Source organism: Panthera uncia, assembly GCF_023721935.1.
Source record: "Panthera uncia isolate 11264 chromosome A3 unlocalized genomic scaffold, Puncia_PCG_1.0 HiC_scaffold_11, whole genome shotgun sequence".
Taxonomy (NCBI): Eukaryota; Metazoa; Chordata; class Mammalia; order Carnivora; family Felidae; genus Panthera; species Panthera uncia.
The window spans coordinates 8896091-8913437 of NW_026057578.1; the positions used below are offsets into that span (position 1 = coordinate 8896091).

Here is a 17347-nt window from a genome sequence, read left to right on the forward strand (position 1 = left end):
AGGACCGTGTCAGACAGGCGCAAAGACTGACTTAAAGCTAATATAAGCAAACATTTTTTTAGAGCACTCACAACACGCCAGGTACTGGGCTTAACGCAGTGGGTCTCAAAATGCGGTCCCTGGATCAGCATCTTGCTATCATCTGGGAATTTGTTGGAAATGCAAATGATCGGGTCCCACCCAAGATCCAAGGGATCCGACACTCTGGGGGATGTGTTCAGCTACCTGGATTTTAGCAAGGCCTCCAGATGGTTCTCAGGTTTGAGAACCGTTGGCTTGAAGCATTACCTAGGTTGTCTCCTGCAATCCTGTCTATGGAGCCCCGAGGGAGGACAGTTATCCCCATTTTAGAGATAAAGAATCTGCATCCTAGGGAGGTTAGGCATCTGCCCTTGCTGCTACGGAACAGTGGAACTTGGATTCAAACCCAGGCAGCCTGACCCACAAAACCCCTCCCGTGCTCTCCAGCGAGGGTGGACACGTTACTTCGCGCACGTCTTCCCCAGGCCCGTGCCTGGCTCACGTTCCAGTTGTCTGGCAAAAATGATGCCTCAGATTCACATGTCCTACTGCCTTTTTGCTGATTCTTAGGGAGCCTTAGGACCACTTCTCAACCGCCAAGACATTTTCCACTTAAAAATAAAAAATGGTTGCAAGCCAAAGGAAAGGGTCGGGTCCCCCGGGGTCCTGGGGACTGGCACCGAGGCATTTGTGATCCGCAGCCTGCAGCCTCCTCTCTTGCAAATCACCTTGTCCTTTCCAAGTCCCCTTTCTCCTGCATTGCGTGTCTCCCCAGCTCATACCGTGCGGTTACAGATGCCACTTTGCTCGCGGTGATTTATAAGCAATCGCTAATGCTCGGTTATAATTCCCCATTTCAGATGCGAAAATGGCTCATCATGTGCACCACAAGGGCCTCTCTACGATGATATATAATTTAAAAATTAACACGAGGACAGAGGAGACTCTGCATTTTTGAACTAGGAACTTAGAGATTCAGAGGTTACAACTTGATAAGGTGAGCTCAAGGAATGAGATGAGTCATTAAAACAAATGCCTCTGTTACATGTTTCCATGACTTCAGAGCTTTTCTAGCATCTTCCAGTTCACCCGCACTTGTCAAAGTGCATGCCCACAAGTGGTATATTTATATTAGGGTATTTTTCCCCATTGTTACAAACATTCTCTAATTCCTGACACAGACCTTTCCGATATAAACCATGCTGTCGGAGAGCAAGCAAGGCAGAAAAAAAATCAATGCTTGATCTCCAGCAAGGGCCAAACAGAGCTGAACAGCACAATCAAAAAGAACTTATGGCGATTCTCTGGAAGAACCTAGCGCTGCGTTTACAGCGTCGCTGGCTCTGGGTGGAGATGGGCCCAGAAGACTTTGGACAGTTGAATGTGCAGCACACCGATCTCCAGGGAAGGGGATAGCGACAGTGACAGATGCGGGGCGTGGTGGGAGGGGGGCAGGGCAGACAAGAAAGGCAGGGACGGAGAAAGTGAGCTGGTGCAAGAGGGAAAGATAGGGGAAGGATTTTGCATGTGTAATGCTCAAGCTACTTTGGTGCCTGTATTGGTCCAACCTTCCGTGGCTTTGTGACCAAGCCTTTTCCCAGTCTGCTCCGCATCAAGTGGTTGCAATTATGGATTGCAAATTTATTGACATTTGACATCTGCATCAGCCTTCCTCTGATCAACAGAACTCTCGGCTGCCAAACGGAATAATTACAGAAGATTTTAGCCGTCATGGAGATGCCAAAAAGGTCATTAAATCATCCTGAAAAAACAATGTGTTTCTCCATCTCATCTCGCCGGTAAATCTTCCGTTGGAGTTGGGACCACCTAGGGTTGATGTTCAGAGAGGGGGGCTGAATTACAGAATGGAGAGAAGAATTAAATTAGGATTGAAAAATAGGAAGGCAGGCACAGCAGGGACCTCTTGTTTTGTGCTTCATAATTTCTGGAGAAGCGTAGAGATCGCGGCGTACTTTTGTCAAGAAATGGGTTCTCCTCGGGAAACAGGCTGTAATGACTCCCTCAGGAGTTGGGGGCGGTCCCGGGGTGATTCAGGAAGAGCAGTTGTAGCTAGACGCCCACCGAGGGCCCCACAGTACAGAGCCACATGTGTCTTAATGCTCTACAGGTCTCTGTTTGACATCCTTTCTCCTTTCCAGACAAGCGTGGTTGCAAGTGGCCTGGAATCCCCAGAAGCCACTTCTCCATGCTTGCTGCCCCCCCACTTCCTCCAGATCACCGTCGTCTTTCCCTTCACCTGTCACTGGCTTCCTGCCTCTGCCCTTGACCGGTCTCACCCATTCTACACTCAGTAACCGCTCAGGTCCTTGAAGGATGAACTAGATCATGCCCTTGCCTACTTAAACTCTCTCAGTGACTTCTCATGGCACTTAGGAGGAACAAAATAGAAAGTTCTGAGGATGTTCGTCAAAGCCCTGGCTTGCCTCACGCCCTCACCCCACTCCAAACACTCCCCTACCCCTCCAGCTCGGGCCCTCCGCACTGGCCTTTCTCTGAATCAGATGCACCAACCCTTCTGTTTTCCTGCCTGGGATGTTCTGCCCGCAATTTGTCAGGTGACCGGCTCCTTCTCAACATCCTCATTTTCCGCCCCTGATCCGCCTCTGTTTAAAGTAGGTGGCCCCGTCATAGTCTCTCACACTACGCTGTATTTCTTTGGCAGACCCGTTTTCCTGGGGCTCTGAGGATACGAGCCGTTAGTATTATTATCAATGTGTATTCTCCGATTAGAATGTAAGATCTGGGTTTCTTTTCTTCTCAGGGTGTAGCCCAGCACTCGGGACAGAGCCTGGCACATAGCAACTTCTCCAAGAGCATGAATTAAAGGACAATCGAACGAAGGTCTCTGATCGTCCTGCCACAGAGAATGCGGGATGGTTTTGACTCATTCACCTGCAGGCGTCTATTGACTCTGTTCCCATGGGCATGCGTACCTTGAAAAAAGGCATTTCTTAGCCCTCGTGACAATGTTACTCCTCTGGGCAAATCATTCGACGGTGGGTTGGGTGGGAATGTTTCTCACCTTCTCGCACTTTTCCGGGCTGCACAGAACCCGAAGATGCCTTCCTTCACTTGGGGCTTCTATCGTGCTGCGCTCTGTGCTCAGGGTTTCACGCGCTTTATTCCATCTGCCTCACTGACGAGCGACGCGCGCATTATTGTCATTTCACACATGGCGGATGTCAAAGAAGGTTATGATCACCTCCTAGATACTGTCCCTTTCCCCCTCCCTTCCTTCCAATATTTATAGAGTCTGCATGGACGAGCTAATCAGGTGCAGCCCCCAGCCTCCTGGACCTTAGAGGCGGCTGTCACCTCTACCTCATAAACCAAAGGCTTCGCGGGGAGTCTGGGGCTTCACCACTTCAAAGCCCTACAAAGTCAACTTCATGAAAATGATGTTCACATACTTCAATAAAGCAAACCTGTTCTGAACATCTATCTCGGAGGTTCAAATGATAAGTTTATATACCTGAGCAGGAGCCATCACATGTGTATCAACCAGCTTCTCGGCCCCATCAGCATCCCCTCTCTGCCTTCTTCTCCCCAAAACACGGCTCTAACCATGCTGAACCGTGTGCATTTTCTGGAACGGACCTCCCACTCGACTTCACTTACAAGGCTTCCCTCTTGTCATTCCTTTTAACCACGGGGGCCTCCCCGTTCTCCACCGGCTGCCTCCTTTTCTCATTCCAGGCAGCCTAGATCTCTGCTCATTTGGTCAGATGCCCTTGAACCCTCTTGTCTCCCACGGGATGAGTACTTCCCCTGGAATAGCACTGAGCTCAGCGTAAGTCTTGATGATGTGACGTCCTTCCTCCGCAATGGACTGTCCGTGTTCTGAGGGCAGAGCCGGCCTCTGTGTCGCTTATCACCATAGTCCTTGCACCGACCGCAGCCCCCAACACATGTTTACTGCACGAGGCACGTTTTCATATTTGTCTTCCCCAGATGGACGTTCCCGAGCCACACAATGCGACTTGCTTCCAGCACGTTATCATTGCAATTGTCGCGGTTATTAAAATCTTGAGACACATGAGCCCACTCTTGATTCTAGGGCGGCTACATTTTAACGATGATGAGAGTAGCTCTCTTTGAGGATTTCTAGGTGCCTGGTATTGTCCCAGGAAGAGACTCCGCAGGTTTGCTTTCAATTTCTCTTACGACTACGTGAAGGCAGCCATCATGCTGCCACTTGACAGAAGAGCTTTCTGAGGGTCAGAGAGGTGACGTGACCTGCCCTAGGTCCCTCATCTAGAAAGCGGAGATGTGGTCCTGGGACCCAGGCTTCAGTGGCTCCAGAGCCCACGGACGTCTGCCTGAGTTTAGCTGCCCTATCGCCTCCCTCCTGAGATTTCCAGGCATCAGGACGTCCCTGCGTCCCGAGACTTTGTGACAGGCCTCCCCTCCACTCCGGCATCCTCCCACTTCTCATTCTCTTACATTTCTGGGATAATGAGGTCCTGATTGGTCCTTTGACTTCTAAGCCAGAGCAAATGCTACCCAATAGGGACCCATCTCCATGGTTACCGCACACCAGAGAATGCACCAGAAGGTAGCACAGGGGGATGCAGCAAATATGGGGGAGGAGGGAGTCATAAACAATTAAACATGACAAAAACCTCTGGTGAACCAAAATAGAATTATTTGACTGTGAAATCGAGTAATGTAGCATTGAAAATAACATAACCTGAAACATCATTTTTTTTTTTTTCCCTCCATAGATGAAAAAATACCAGATAAACCCATGCATGGTGAAACTGCCAATATGCTGGAGGGCCCCAGTGGCAGGAAGTTGTCTCAAAGGTTTGGGCTTTTGGGATACTGATATCTTTTTCTTTTTGTCCTCCCCCTGCCCCTCAAAGGGCAAAGTAACTTGCCAAGAACTCAGGGACGGGGTTCCCATCTCACACTTTTCCTACTTTGGTGCAGCGCCCGATGGAATTTAACGCAGGGGATGCCAGAAAGGGGCTGAGAGACGTTTCGGCCAAAATCGTGGCTCGAGGGAGGGAAGTCATTCATTCGCCCACACTTGGTTTCCAGCCCTGCAGCCGGCGCTCGCTGTGATCTTGGGGATGACGTCACCTCTCTGAGGCTGGTTTCTTCACCTGTGAGCTGGGTGTCCGTCAGAGTTGTTTGTAGAGTTTTGGGTTCAGATTGATGGAGACAATACGTGGGGACGACCCAGTACAAGAGCGGGACACCGTAAATGTGCCATAAATGTCAATCCTCTGTCAGTATCGATCGCGACAAGGACAATAGTGGTAGCGGACACAGCCAAGCACTGTTTGAAGCACTTTGCTTCTTACCACCTTTAATCAACCTCGTCCCCATCATTATCCGCATTGAAACTCCGCAGACCTTGCTAAGCATGGCCCAGCCACTGGTGATTTTTAACTCGAGCAAGTGGAATTTTTCAAGGTAGCTGGGGGCACCGAGGCAAAGCAGAAGTCAGAGGGGAAGAGATGCATGGTACTGCGATGCTCCGTGCTTTCTCAGGGCCCCCCGAAAACCACCGGACGCTTCCATTCCACTGCCTCCCCCGCCACTGCCCACCCCCAGCCCCCCACCCCCGCCACCGCCCGGAGCTGATTTAATTAAATCTGTACACATAGGCTCTCCTTCTTTCTTCAAATAAAATGGCACAATCCATCCCACATCTTGATTTAAGCCTTAAGCAAACAGAAGGGGATTTTTTTTTTTTGAGGTACGTGATCAAGGCGGGAAATAAAGAGGAGAATGAAATTCATCAAGGGCTCGCATTGCGGGCCAGACCCAGCGCTGAGCTCTGCCCAGGCACTGTTTTAGCTAATCCTCCACACGAACTGCAGAAGGAAGGAACTGTATTTACTGCCACCCAGTCTCTGCCAGTCTTTCTCGTCAACTTGAACACGGATTTTGGTTTTGAATTTTCCCAGCATCGCTAGATGACCCCAAATGGAACGCCCTCTGTGCCCCAAATATATGCTGTATCTCCTGCAAGTAAAATAAATAAAAATAAAAAAGAATAAAAAACCCGAAGAAATAAAGACCATTCCAGGAGAAAACCACCACCACCACTTTCCACATAGCCCCGGCTGCCTGGGCTCCGGGGTGGGGTGTGTGCTCTCAACAGCAGCACAAAGTTCTCTAAAGTCCCCAGAGGTGATGGGCGCCTTCAGCTCCTGGCATCCCGTTTCCCCGCCAGGCGAGCCTCATGTGACATTCACCCTGGATTTCATGGGAGAACATGACATGCCCTGATTTGCAACAAACTGTTCTCTCAGAGGGGAGAGTCGGGGAAAGAAAGCAGCCCCCCCCCACCTCCTCTTGTGGTCTCCTTAACATGATCTCCGTGGCCTACATATCATCCCACAAACTGCCCTGCGAGTCTTGCAGGGCGTGGCGTCGAGACTGATTTAAAATCCCTGCATTGCTAAAACTGCATTGTTCTTCATCAAGTTGAGTCATTTTTATGTGAAGTGTCAGGATCCCTAACAAATAACTCCTGCCAGACAAATCAAGTTCCTCGTCTTAGAGCCGTGGCTAAATAGTTTATAGCTTTAATCTGCTCACCGAGGTGTGCAGTCTATGACAGTAATTATAAATGCAAGGAGAAATTATAGCTGAATGCTTTAACTGCATTAGGAGCTGTTTGATGAACAATCATGAGTGCCTGCTCGTTGCCAACAATAGAGGGCAAGTTAGTGTCAGTGCATTAGAGAGATTTCAGTTCTGCATGGTGCTTCTTCCCATTTACCACAGAATGTCACTTGTCTTCTATAAAGTAGAAAAAAGCACCGTGGAAAGCTTTAAACTTGATAGTTAAAAAAAAAAAAAGACAAAGAGAGAAATGCAGGGGAAACTGTTTATCATTATGACTTTTTCTTTTTTTTCCGCCTGTTCTGTTTGGCGGCTGGTTCGGTTTCGAATTCGTTCACTGAAGGTAGCTGCTTGTTTACTTACGAGGGGCCTTTAAAAAAAAAATCCCTCCTCTAGCCATTTTCGAGAAATCTTTATAGACAAAGACTTTGTTACGTGCAGGGACAAGTTCAGCATCGGCCCAGGCAGAAGATCTGGTGATCGCGCGTGTGGCCCCCCACGAAGTCCTTCTCCCCATCTGTATCTACCTAAGCTAATGACACAATTCAGCTCTTTATTTTCCCCTCCTCACTTTCGCAGAAAGACGTTTTTAATTTAGCTGAAGAATTACACAAATGTATTTTAAAGACATAAATCCATATAAAAAATATGAGCTAATTAAAACATTGCACTCCCTGTCGCTCATGGATTTTCAATTTAGCGAAAGAAAAAAGAATTGCATCTGGTTAAATGAAAAGATGATACTGATCGCAGATTGGAGTAAATGAAAAATAATGTTACTCTATATTAAAGCACCAAATTATACCCGTCAGGATTGAGATTTCGAAGGTCCCAATGAGGAGGAAAGTGCAACAGAGAGGGGGGCCAGCCATGTGCGAGGGAGTCAAGCCAGATCGCTTGCATAAAATGAGCGCATTCCAACAGGCTACACATTTGTTTCTTGCTGCGTTGGAAATACGCGAGTCTTGTAGCCGACCCTGTTCCTGAATTCTCAGTTTGCTTCCCTCAAGTGAGAGTCAGGATAGTGATAAAAAAAACAAAAAAAAACCCCCAAAAAACCAAAAAACAAAAACAAAAAAACAAACCAAGCCAAACTGTACATGCGAATTTTTCCTGGAATTTGGGTCATTCCTTGGTTAGACGCTATATGGCAAATGTACAACTGCCTGACAGGACAAGGAAATCATAAGAGAGCGAGATTTGCTTCACCCTGCGGGCCAGTTCCAGGCCCCCCCCCCAGTTTCAATATCTGAAACTCTCTCGGTGGAGGAGCCGAGAGGCGGTAGAATCCCGGGCTGAGTCCGCCTCTGCCCTTACTGTGCGCTCTTGGACAAATCCCGAAACGCTTAGAGCTCCTTGCAAATTAGAATGATATGAATAACCATGCCTGGCTCGCGGAAGAGGCCAGGAAGTGGGAGTTTTGCTGTCATTTGCTATCGTTATGATCAAGTAGCAAGTGGAGGCTTCCACGGGGCCACCTGGGAAGAGCCCACGCATCCCACATGCTGCAGGTGCGGCTGAGGAACGTGGTGGAAACCGGCAGGGACGGTGGAGGACTAACTTTTCCTGTGAACCTACCGGTTGCCAGGCTTTCTGGGAAAGAATTGCACAGGCCTCGTTAATTCTCAGAGTTTTCTAGGACGGGAGGACTGTGTCCACATTTTATAGACCCAGAAGTGGGCCAGATCTTAGGGACGGTGGATGCATCCTGGGCAGCCTCGGAAACCACCATTCATTCCCCTCCTGGGCTTCCCCCCCCCCCCCGGGATGGGGCAGACGCCCCTCCCGTGTGCTCCACTGACCATATACCCCAGAGCTGCCCATCTGTGTGCCTGCCGTGAGCCTCCAAGGCAGAGTCTCGTCCCGGTCACTGGTTTATTGCCCGGGATCAGGGTGGTGCGTGGCCTGGAGCGATAGCCTTCTGGGTAGGTGATCACGAATGAGTGAGGGTCCGAGATTGTGGGAATTCACCCGGAATCTCTCTGCCTCCTCTTCCTCCCCTGTGACACGGTGGAATCCAGCCCTAACTTATAGGGCTGTTTGTGAGAATAAAGTGAAATAATGTTTGTAAAGCACTTGCCACAGGGCCAGCACATTTGGCTACTATAATCGGAGGGCCTACTGGCTCCCCATTACGCGTCCATTGCTGAAGAGTGGCTGGTGCGTAGTAAAAGCACAAGCAGTGTTTGTTGTAAGATGAAAGAGACTCAGGGAGGGGAAACAGGGACGAAGGGAGGGAGGGAGGGAGGAAGGAGGGAGGAAAGGAGAAAGGGAAGGAGAAAGGAGGGAGGGGGGAGGAAGGAGGGAAGGGGAAGGGAGGGAGGAAAGAAGGGAGGTAAGGAGAAAGGGAAGGAGAAAGGAGTGGGGGGGGGGGAAGGAAGGAGGAAGGGAGGGAGGGAGGAAGGAGGGAGGTAAGGAGAAAGGGAAGTAGAAAAGAGGGGGGAGGTAAGGAGGAAGGGAGGGAGGGGGAAAGAAGGAGGGGGGTAGGAAGGAGGGAAGGAGAAGGGAAGGAGGAAGGAAGGGAGGGAGGTAAAGAGGAAGGAAGGGAGGAATATTCCTCTAATGGATGAAGGAAAGGGCCATTAATGAATCCAGCCCCTTCGGTCTTTCCAGAATGCGATATAATCCATTTGTGAGGGTTGTCAGATTTAGCAAATAAAAATACAGAATGCCCAGTTAAATTGGAATCTCAGATAAACAATGAGTAATTTTTTTTTGTTTGTTTAGTAAAAATATGGCCCATGCAATACTTGGGACATGCTTATTCTACAAACTTGTCATTTATCTGAAATTCACATGTAACTGGATATCTTGTATTTTATTTGGCAAGTTTACATGCTGTTCACCCTGAAAGTGTGTCTTTCTCAAATCGCCCGCAGCAAAGGTGGCTGCTTCTTGGACTCGAATTCATTCTTGCCCCCCATTTCGGGACGAGGTGTGCGGCTAAACTTGCATGCTGCGTTACACGGAAATGACTGTAATTTCAAGTCTTTAAGCATTTTAGCCTCGTTGATTTGCTCTTTGTTTAATTTCTGTTCCTCGAGAGCGTGCGGTTTTTAAAGGTATGTACAAATACCGACTGAAATTGTTTTAGAACACTTCTGTCCTAAAACAGGGCTGCACAATGTAATGTTGTCTAATTAATTTTTAACGAAAAGTCGCCTTTCCTATTTGGCCGAACACCGTGCAGGGTTCAAGACCTATCTGAGAAAGGAAAGAAAATTCGGGGCAGAATTTGCATCTTGCGGAGAACACAGACACGGCAAACTCCCAATTCTTCCGTAAACTCTTGACCACGCTTTTCTCAAACATTGTGTCATTTGGTACAACTTGTGGTACCACGCATATCAGCTAAAATCAGAGCGCCGGGTAACAGCCATCTCGTTTTGTGATCATTTAAAAACATCTATGCATAATTCTAAGCATTGGGCAACGTACTGAGTGTTGTTCTAAGAGAGGACATGCCTCCCGAGGTGACCAGAGCATCACAAAGCCATCTCTGCGCAAAGTCGGGAGCTACTCTGGCAGATTGTCTTATCTTTAGTATTGACCCAGACACACCACACACGTACATTCCTACTGCTTTGAACGAGTCTTCAATACTCAAGCTTGGTTTTCTGTCATCCTAGCTCGAAAGCACAGCATCACAGTGTTTATATAAGAACGGAGCTTTGGTTTCATATAGTGACTTACTCTGTAATACGGTGCTTCAAAAGTCCAAAGCCTGCGGAGGGATGAGACAAGAGATATTCTGTCTTTGTATTTACCTTATTTGTTAAGGGCCTTTCGTGTAGGTTTTTCCAAATGATCAGTTTACTTTTGCTTCCTCAGAACAGACATGCACGATTCCGATTTTGACTAAGGCTTTCTTCTTCTCCCATCTCTCTATTTACATACCGCGATGTTTTGGCAACGATATTAATTTTTTTCCCAAAGAATGATTACAAACCTAACAGGTGGAAAATTGGTCTTTATTGTAGCACAAATAAACATTACCTATTGGTCCTCTTGACCATGGTTTGGACCCTGCCACTATGGGATTGGAAACATCTCTCTTCTCTCTGGGTATTCTGTATATATCCACCTTTTTTTTTTTTTTTTCTTTTTCAAGGACCAGAAAAGTATAGTAGCAAGTTACATAAGATTTAAAATGTTATATAGCCAATAAATAGAATGTCGCCAAGCCCCGAGCTCACTTAGAGATCCAATAGCTGAATTTTGGCTTTTCTTTCAATAGTGTGAGCTGAACAAGTCATGCTTGGAAAGCAAGACATGAATCTGCTGGTAGCACATTTTAATTATCGTGATAAAAACATGCAAACAAAACAATAGTCTTCATTTGCGCCCACGTAGCCATCGGACCTACAGGACGGGTTCCCCTTTATCAGAAGCTCTTAGATCTTCTCACTGAGGGGACAGGCCCAGATTTCCACCCTTTCTTTCATCCTGACCATCCTCACGCTCAGCAACTCTCCCCACCTGACGTGAGGTGAGCCCAAAGCCGCACCCACATAAATATCCCTCCTTCCGCTTGGGAGGTCTGCCAGGGCTCATACCTTTGTGGCTCGATCTGAAAGTCTCCTATTTAAAAACAAAGGCTCTGACGAGGCGGGGGGGGGGGGGGGGGGGGGCGAGGGCGGATACAGTATTATCGGCTGTTCGTATCTTATTGTGAATGAACTGAAGGAACTAAGCTGTCACCTAGCGTGACATTGACTGGACTGGTAAGTGCTGAGGCTGTAAGTCAGGTCGGGTCCCCGTCTGGGGCGCGGCCCGAGGTGGGGGGAACAACTTGAATATGTGTGGAGGTCCTTAGCATGTGGCGGGGGGGTCATGCTGAAGGGGAGAGAAAAGGAAGTAGACAAAATACAAAAAAGAGAGATGAATGCATTGGGTGAAGACCCAGCCTTGAAAACAGTTGACACGGCCGGTGTGGCAAGACTGCCAAGGCATTTGACCTTGGCCTCTGTCCTCTTTCTTGGAGGTGACATAGACAGTCTGGGCACCAGTGACTATACAAGGCACAGAACTTCTATGATACATGATGCAAATTATCTGGATGCCGCGGGACCCCATGTGCGTTGGCAATGGGCGTTCGGAAAGTCCTTTGTTTGTTTAGGTAAAATAAACTCTCGAGGGCATGCAGTGCATCTATCTTTGTTAAGGGTCGACGCTCATATTAGTCTATCCTAAAGAAAACCGAAAGATGAGAGAAGAAAGTAAGCTTCCTCTCTCTTCACCCCAGTGTTCTGCAGTGAATATTTTTCTGCCGTCTGACTACAGGCCAGACGCCCTTTCCTAGCAACCCTAACGGAGGCGATAGACAGAGGGACGGGCGGGGCAGGTATCAGCAGCGATCGCTGAAAGGAAGCTGCCAAAAGCATCGATTGCAAGCAATAATAGCAAAGTCCACGAGCTGATTAGGAAATCTCTGCACAGCGGCTGCCCCCAGGAACTCTGCAACGCTCATTCGCTTGCTCAGCCTTAACTCACTCCCTATGTCATCAGCATCGCTATGGGAAGGCGAGGGGGTGAGACGGGACCGTGGTGGTGGTGGTGGTGGGGGGGGGGGTCTGTACGTATTAATTAAAGTGAGGTGTAGCCTCGGCTGGAGGGCCTTGGGGTCCCTAAGGGGATCACGCCTCGTGAGGCGGTAAAATCTGCGCGCGCCAACTCTCTGAACTCGTGTCTGTCTGTTCACCAACTCTAATCTGGAGACATTGGGAGAGCGGCTAGGACTTATCGCGTTCTAGTGTCTCATGCAAGTAAGTCCTACTCCAGCAGGCTCCTGTCCTCTTGGTACCGGGAGACGTGAGCTGCCTCTAAGCAGACCCATCTCCCAACAAGAAGCTCCTCACAAGGCTACTGTCCCGTCACCTGGGAGCAAACCCATACCTGAAGAGCTATTCCTCGTCCACGTCTGTGACAAACTGAGAGTGGTGTTCGGGTGACTTGGCGTGCGTTTTGCTCAGGTGGAGTTTTACTGCGTGTTTGCTCGCAAATGTCCGACAGCACAACTTACACTTGAACTTAGAGTCTGTGTCCTCTTCGCCAGCTACGGTTTCCGGAGACCTCTGAGCCGACGACACCCGCGAGATCTCTTGCTCCGCCTTGCCTTGCTGTTCTACCGCCATGCGGGTCATGTCCTTCATTTGGAAACCCAGGTGCGACTCCAGGTGGCTGATGTAGGTGGAAGGGGTTCTAAACTGGGAGGCACAGTCACTGCAATAAAAGACGGGGTGTCCTTTGTCCATGTTTTTCAGGAACTTCGTCCCGCCCGTTTTCCGAAGTTGGTACTTGACGTTTGCCAGCCAGTGGCTGATCGTGGTCATCGAGAGCCCCGTGAACTTCGAGATTTGCATTCGCTCTTGAGGGCCCAGGTCGGACAGCAGGTACTTGCCCTCGGACGTCTGGAACAGACTCGAGGCGAACTGCGCTTGTAGGATCAGGAGGTGCTGAGGGTTCCAGTTGGACTGCCGGCCCTTCCTCTTATGCAGGGTCGAGACCTCGCTGGAGACGTCCTCAAAACGCCTGACATCCATTTCCAGCTTCATGGGGGCGCCCCGCGAGGAAGTGGCGGGCTTTGGGGTGGTGGCCTTGGGGAGGACCTTGACCATGTCGGCGATGTCAGACAGGGCGTGCTTCTGAGGTGGGGACGTACAGGATTGTGCTTGCGAGGACTCGGCTTTCTTGCTCTTGGACTTGGTCAGGTCGATGGGCTGATCGTTGCTCTCGAACAGGTAGCGCCTGGACACGCTGGCCGGCCGCGTGGGGGCAGGACTCAAGCCCGGCTTGTCCATGACGCCGAGACTCGACTTGTGGAACATCGACATTGTGCTTGAGCTTGGGCTGGAGCAGGAAGGGGAGCGCAGGGGTTCCGTGGCCTTGCCCAGGTGATTGTTCAGGACGGACTGCAGGGCGCTGAGTGGGTTGATGCATGGCAGGGCCGGGGCACGCGTGGGCAGGGCGCACCCGTTGCTGAGGGAGTGCGCTGGCTCGAGGGGCGGGCGTTTCTCGGGCTCGCCGCCCTCCTCCACCAGCCTGGCCTCCTCCTTCAGGAGACAAGGCTCAGCCTTCTTGGACTCGGAAGGGGTTTCGCTCTTGGAGAAAGCATCCCCGTCGCAGTGGCTGAAAGGTGAGGCCTCTTCCTGGGGACTTTCTTTCCCACACTCCTTCGCGACCTCGTCTTTGTCGGCCGGCTCCTTCTTCACTTGAGTGTATGGGGCCAGGTTGGTGGGCACAGAGACCAGCGGCATTACTTTCCACTTTGGGGCAATTGGCCTCAGCTTGTTGGTGAGGTTAGGGCGAATCTGCAGGACCTGGGATCCCATGGGCAGGGCAGGCTTGGCGCCCTCCGACAGCTGATAGGCCGCGTGGATGCTGGGGTACGCGCTCCAGCTGGGAGCCCCGTTCTGGGCTTTGTTGATGGCCGTGGTGACGGTGTTTTCCAACGACTTCAAAATGTCCCCTCCGCCCTTGGAGCCGTCTTCCAAATCCTCCTCCCTTAGATACTGATACTTCATTGTAGGGTCTAACGGCTTCTGGAGAGCGTCTTCGTACTCCTCGCTCTTCAGGACTTTCTCGTCCTTGCCGATCTCCTCCGGTTTTTCCTTTTTGCTCTCTCTCTTCGGCTCGGTTGTAGAGGCCGCACGGTCAGAGGCAGAGTCACCTGACGGCCTGGGAGCCAGCGAATCGCTGTTTGGGGCGTCCGACAAAGCCTGCATTTTCTCCACGGCCAGCGGGTCCAACACCAGCTGCTTCCCTTTCTTGGAGGCAGAGCTGGTGACCTTGAGAAAGTGCCCCGTGACCATCATGTGGGTGGTGAGCTGCTGCAGGGTGTCGTGGGAGCTGCCACACTCCATGCACTTGAGGATCTGGGACTTGCAGGCCTCAAACTGCCAGGTGTAGCTGGCGCCGTTCTGGTAGCCGTAGCGGTTGTTGGACGACAGCTGCAGGCCGGCCGTCTTCTGAGAGGAGAACGACTCCGCAAACGAGCCCGTGGTCGAGTCGGGGGAGCAAGGTCGGTTGACGTCGAAGACGCGCTTCTTGGCCGGGGTGACCGTTTTCGACGAAATGGTGGGCACTGGCTCCTTCAAAGGCACTTTTTGGTAATGTTTTGTTTTTATCATGTGGACGCTCAAATCTTGGAGGGAGTCGAAGGAGTCGCCACAGAACATGCATTTCAGAACCTTCTGAGCATCCTCCTTGTCCATATCCTGGAAAGCCCGTTTCCGGGGCTTGGAGTAGCCCGTGGGTCTCAGCTTGTCCTTTTTGCGGTTGTCGTCTTGGTAGTGGCCTGTCTCATTCATGTGCACGGTCAGCTCCACCAGGGTGTCATAGGCGGCGCTGCACTGCCGGCACCGGAAGCGGCTGGCCCCAGTGAACGCCGACCCGCACACCTTGCCGCTCTGCCGGTACAGCTGCACCGAGCTGAACAGGCTGGGCTTCCCCACCGATCGGGAAGGCAAGTTCTGCTGCAGGCTTTTGGACAGCGCGTCCTGATGCCAGTCGAAGTCGGTCTTGCTGCTGCCGTTGCGCGGGTCGCAGGGACGCCTCTCGCCGCCGGACAGCTTGAAGCCGAGGCCGAGGCCCGACCAGTAGGAGTCGGACAGGATGTTGGCGTAGACGGCGGTCATTTTATCCATGCAGTTGTGGCTTTCGTCGGGAGGCTTGGGGTGCGCGCTGGCTTTCTTGTCCGCGGCGTCTCGACCGCAGACGCTCTTGACGTCCGACACCTGATCGCTGGCATCGCTCAGCAGAGACTCGTTCTCCACGTCCTGATTGGACAGGTGGCTTCCCGGAGAGTTCTGGTAGCTGAAGCAGCCTTTCTGCGCGGGGCCCGTTTCTAGCTCCTCGTCTGTCCCCGGGTCATTGCTGCCCTGAAGCAGAGCTACCGAACCACCGTCCTCCTCTTGCTCTTCTTTTATTTCCTCTCCTTCCTTCAGCTGTTCCTCCTGGGCGTAGCCTGCAAGAAAAGTAGAGGAGGACATGAAATAATAGTGGCAGGTCCCGTATTCCATCCCAGTTTCCCCGCTTGGAGCCAGTGCTTCCAATACCGAATCGAAGAGCGAGCGAATCTACGCTTTTAGTAACTGCAAACCACGGACACAGGAGAAAGCCAAATGGTGTCCCGTGTGTGCTATCTAAGGCCTTTTTTTAACTGACAGGAGTCACAGATCTTTTTAAATGCCTAGAGTCCCAAGTTAATAACATTCACGTTTAAGGAATACCTAGCGCTCTGATAGTCGGACCGTGGCTAAATTCATAGGTATGACTTTCAGGAAGGCTGGGCTGGAATTCAACCCTACAAAAACAGATCTTTACGGAGAAGGACGTTGGCTCACGAGAAAACTAGATTTGACCCTTGGCATCTCCGTGGTGAGGTTTACCGACAGCCTTGGATATGCTGGCATACAATTATCTTAATAAATCCTATTTGAGTGCTTGCACGTAATTGAGATGCACTGCCATTATATTTTTGATAGCCGGTGTCTTTTTGTTATAAGTTTTATTTGTAGAGAGTCACACGGCAGGAAGAGAGATTACGGAGTATCGCATAAAATCTTCCGTCGATAGCTAAAAAATTACGTAACGTAAGCTCGGCAAACATAATGATTTTAAAATAATAGCAAATGGTGTTGGAATGGGAGATTTGGGGGCTATCCTATTATTCGCAAACAGGTTCACGAAGACCTTTTCAGACAAGGCTGAAAATGCCCTCTCGATCTTGTGCCTGTAATTTCAAATGCTTTGTGATTTGTGGGTGTCCGTCATGAGATGCCAATTATACGTTTGATTTGTAGATGCAAAATGCTATTGGGGATGCATGCCTTCCCTTCTCTGAGAGGATTTAGGGCCAGTAATTGCATAGGGAAAATGAAGGCATGAGAGAACGGCACAAGAGAGCGGGTGCAGAGGGAATTAATGGGCAAATATCCATCAACAGAGATGGGGAAAGTGACTATTTATGCCCATGTGTTCATTTCTTTCACCTGGCCTTTTCAGAGCCTCGTGGATGAAATGCAACTAAAGAGGGACCAAAGCAAGGGAGATTCAGTCTTAGATTTGCAAGGCTTGCGTGATCTCAATGCAGTGTTTTCCTGGTGTGCTCTTCTCTCCCGTCTGAGTGCAGGTGGGTGCCTGGGAGAAACCCTAGGGTGGTGCCATGTTCCCATTCACCAGCGAGCAAGCTGGGAAAAGAGTGATCATGCATGGAGGTCTGTCCCACAGGCAGGCAGAGCGAGTTAGAATAGAAGACAAAGGGGTTTGTTGGGCGTAAGGCAGCTCCAGTCAGAAACTCCAAAGGCTCCTGCTGTGGCTGGTAAAGATGAATGTTTATTGAGCAATTGCTACCTCCCAGGAGCCCTGCTAACCACCGCAAATGCCTTCTTCCATTTTGTCTGATTGCCCACACGATGGAAGAACTATTATTATTTTCACTTCACGGATGGGGAAAACTGAGGCTCTAAGGTTAAGAAATTTGCCCAAGGCCACCCAGTTAGTATGGCGGCGTCACAACATGCCTGTTTGATGAGAGAGTCCGTGGGTCTAACCACTACGCTCCACTCTCTATGACCAACCTAAAGGATAAGAAAACTTCGCGGAGACCCAAAGGTTAAAGGTTAAGCAGTGGCATTTTATGGAAATGTCACTAAGTAGGTAATCACTTGGGAGGGGAGAAATGCTGGAGACAAGAACCCACGATTTAAAGGACATGGCACCA

The 17347-nt window shown here is 50.2% G+C and overlaps 1 protein-coding gene across 2 annotated transcripts in view; it reads right to left on the bottom strand.

The window, feature by feature from the left end:
* TSHZ2 (teashirt zinc finger homeobox 2) overlaps window positions 1-17347 on the bottom strand; it is a 451987-nt gene that overhangs the window by 169352 nt on the left and 265288 nt on the right. Inside the window, exon 2 of one of the 2 annotated variants that reach the window (XM_049649853.1) lies at window positions 12520-15589. In XM_049649853.1, coding sequence (XP_049505810.1) covers window positions 12528-15589 — 3062 coding nt within the window. In that variant the 3' untranslated portion in view covers window positions 12520-12527. Of the gene's footprint in view, window positions 1-10577; window positions 15590-17347 lie in introns of those variants that run through there. The other variant, XM_049649854.1, reaches the window with a different exon arrangement.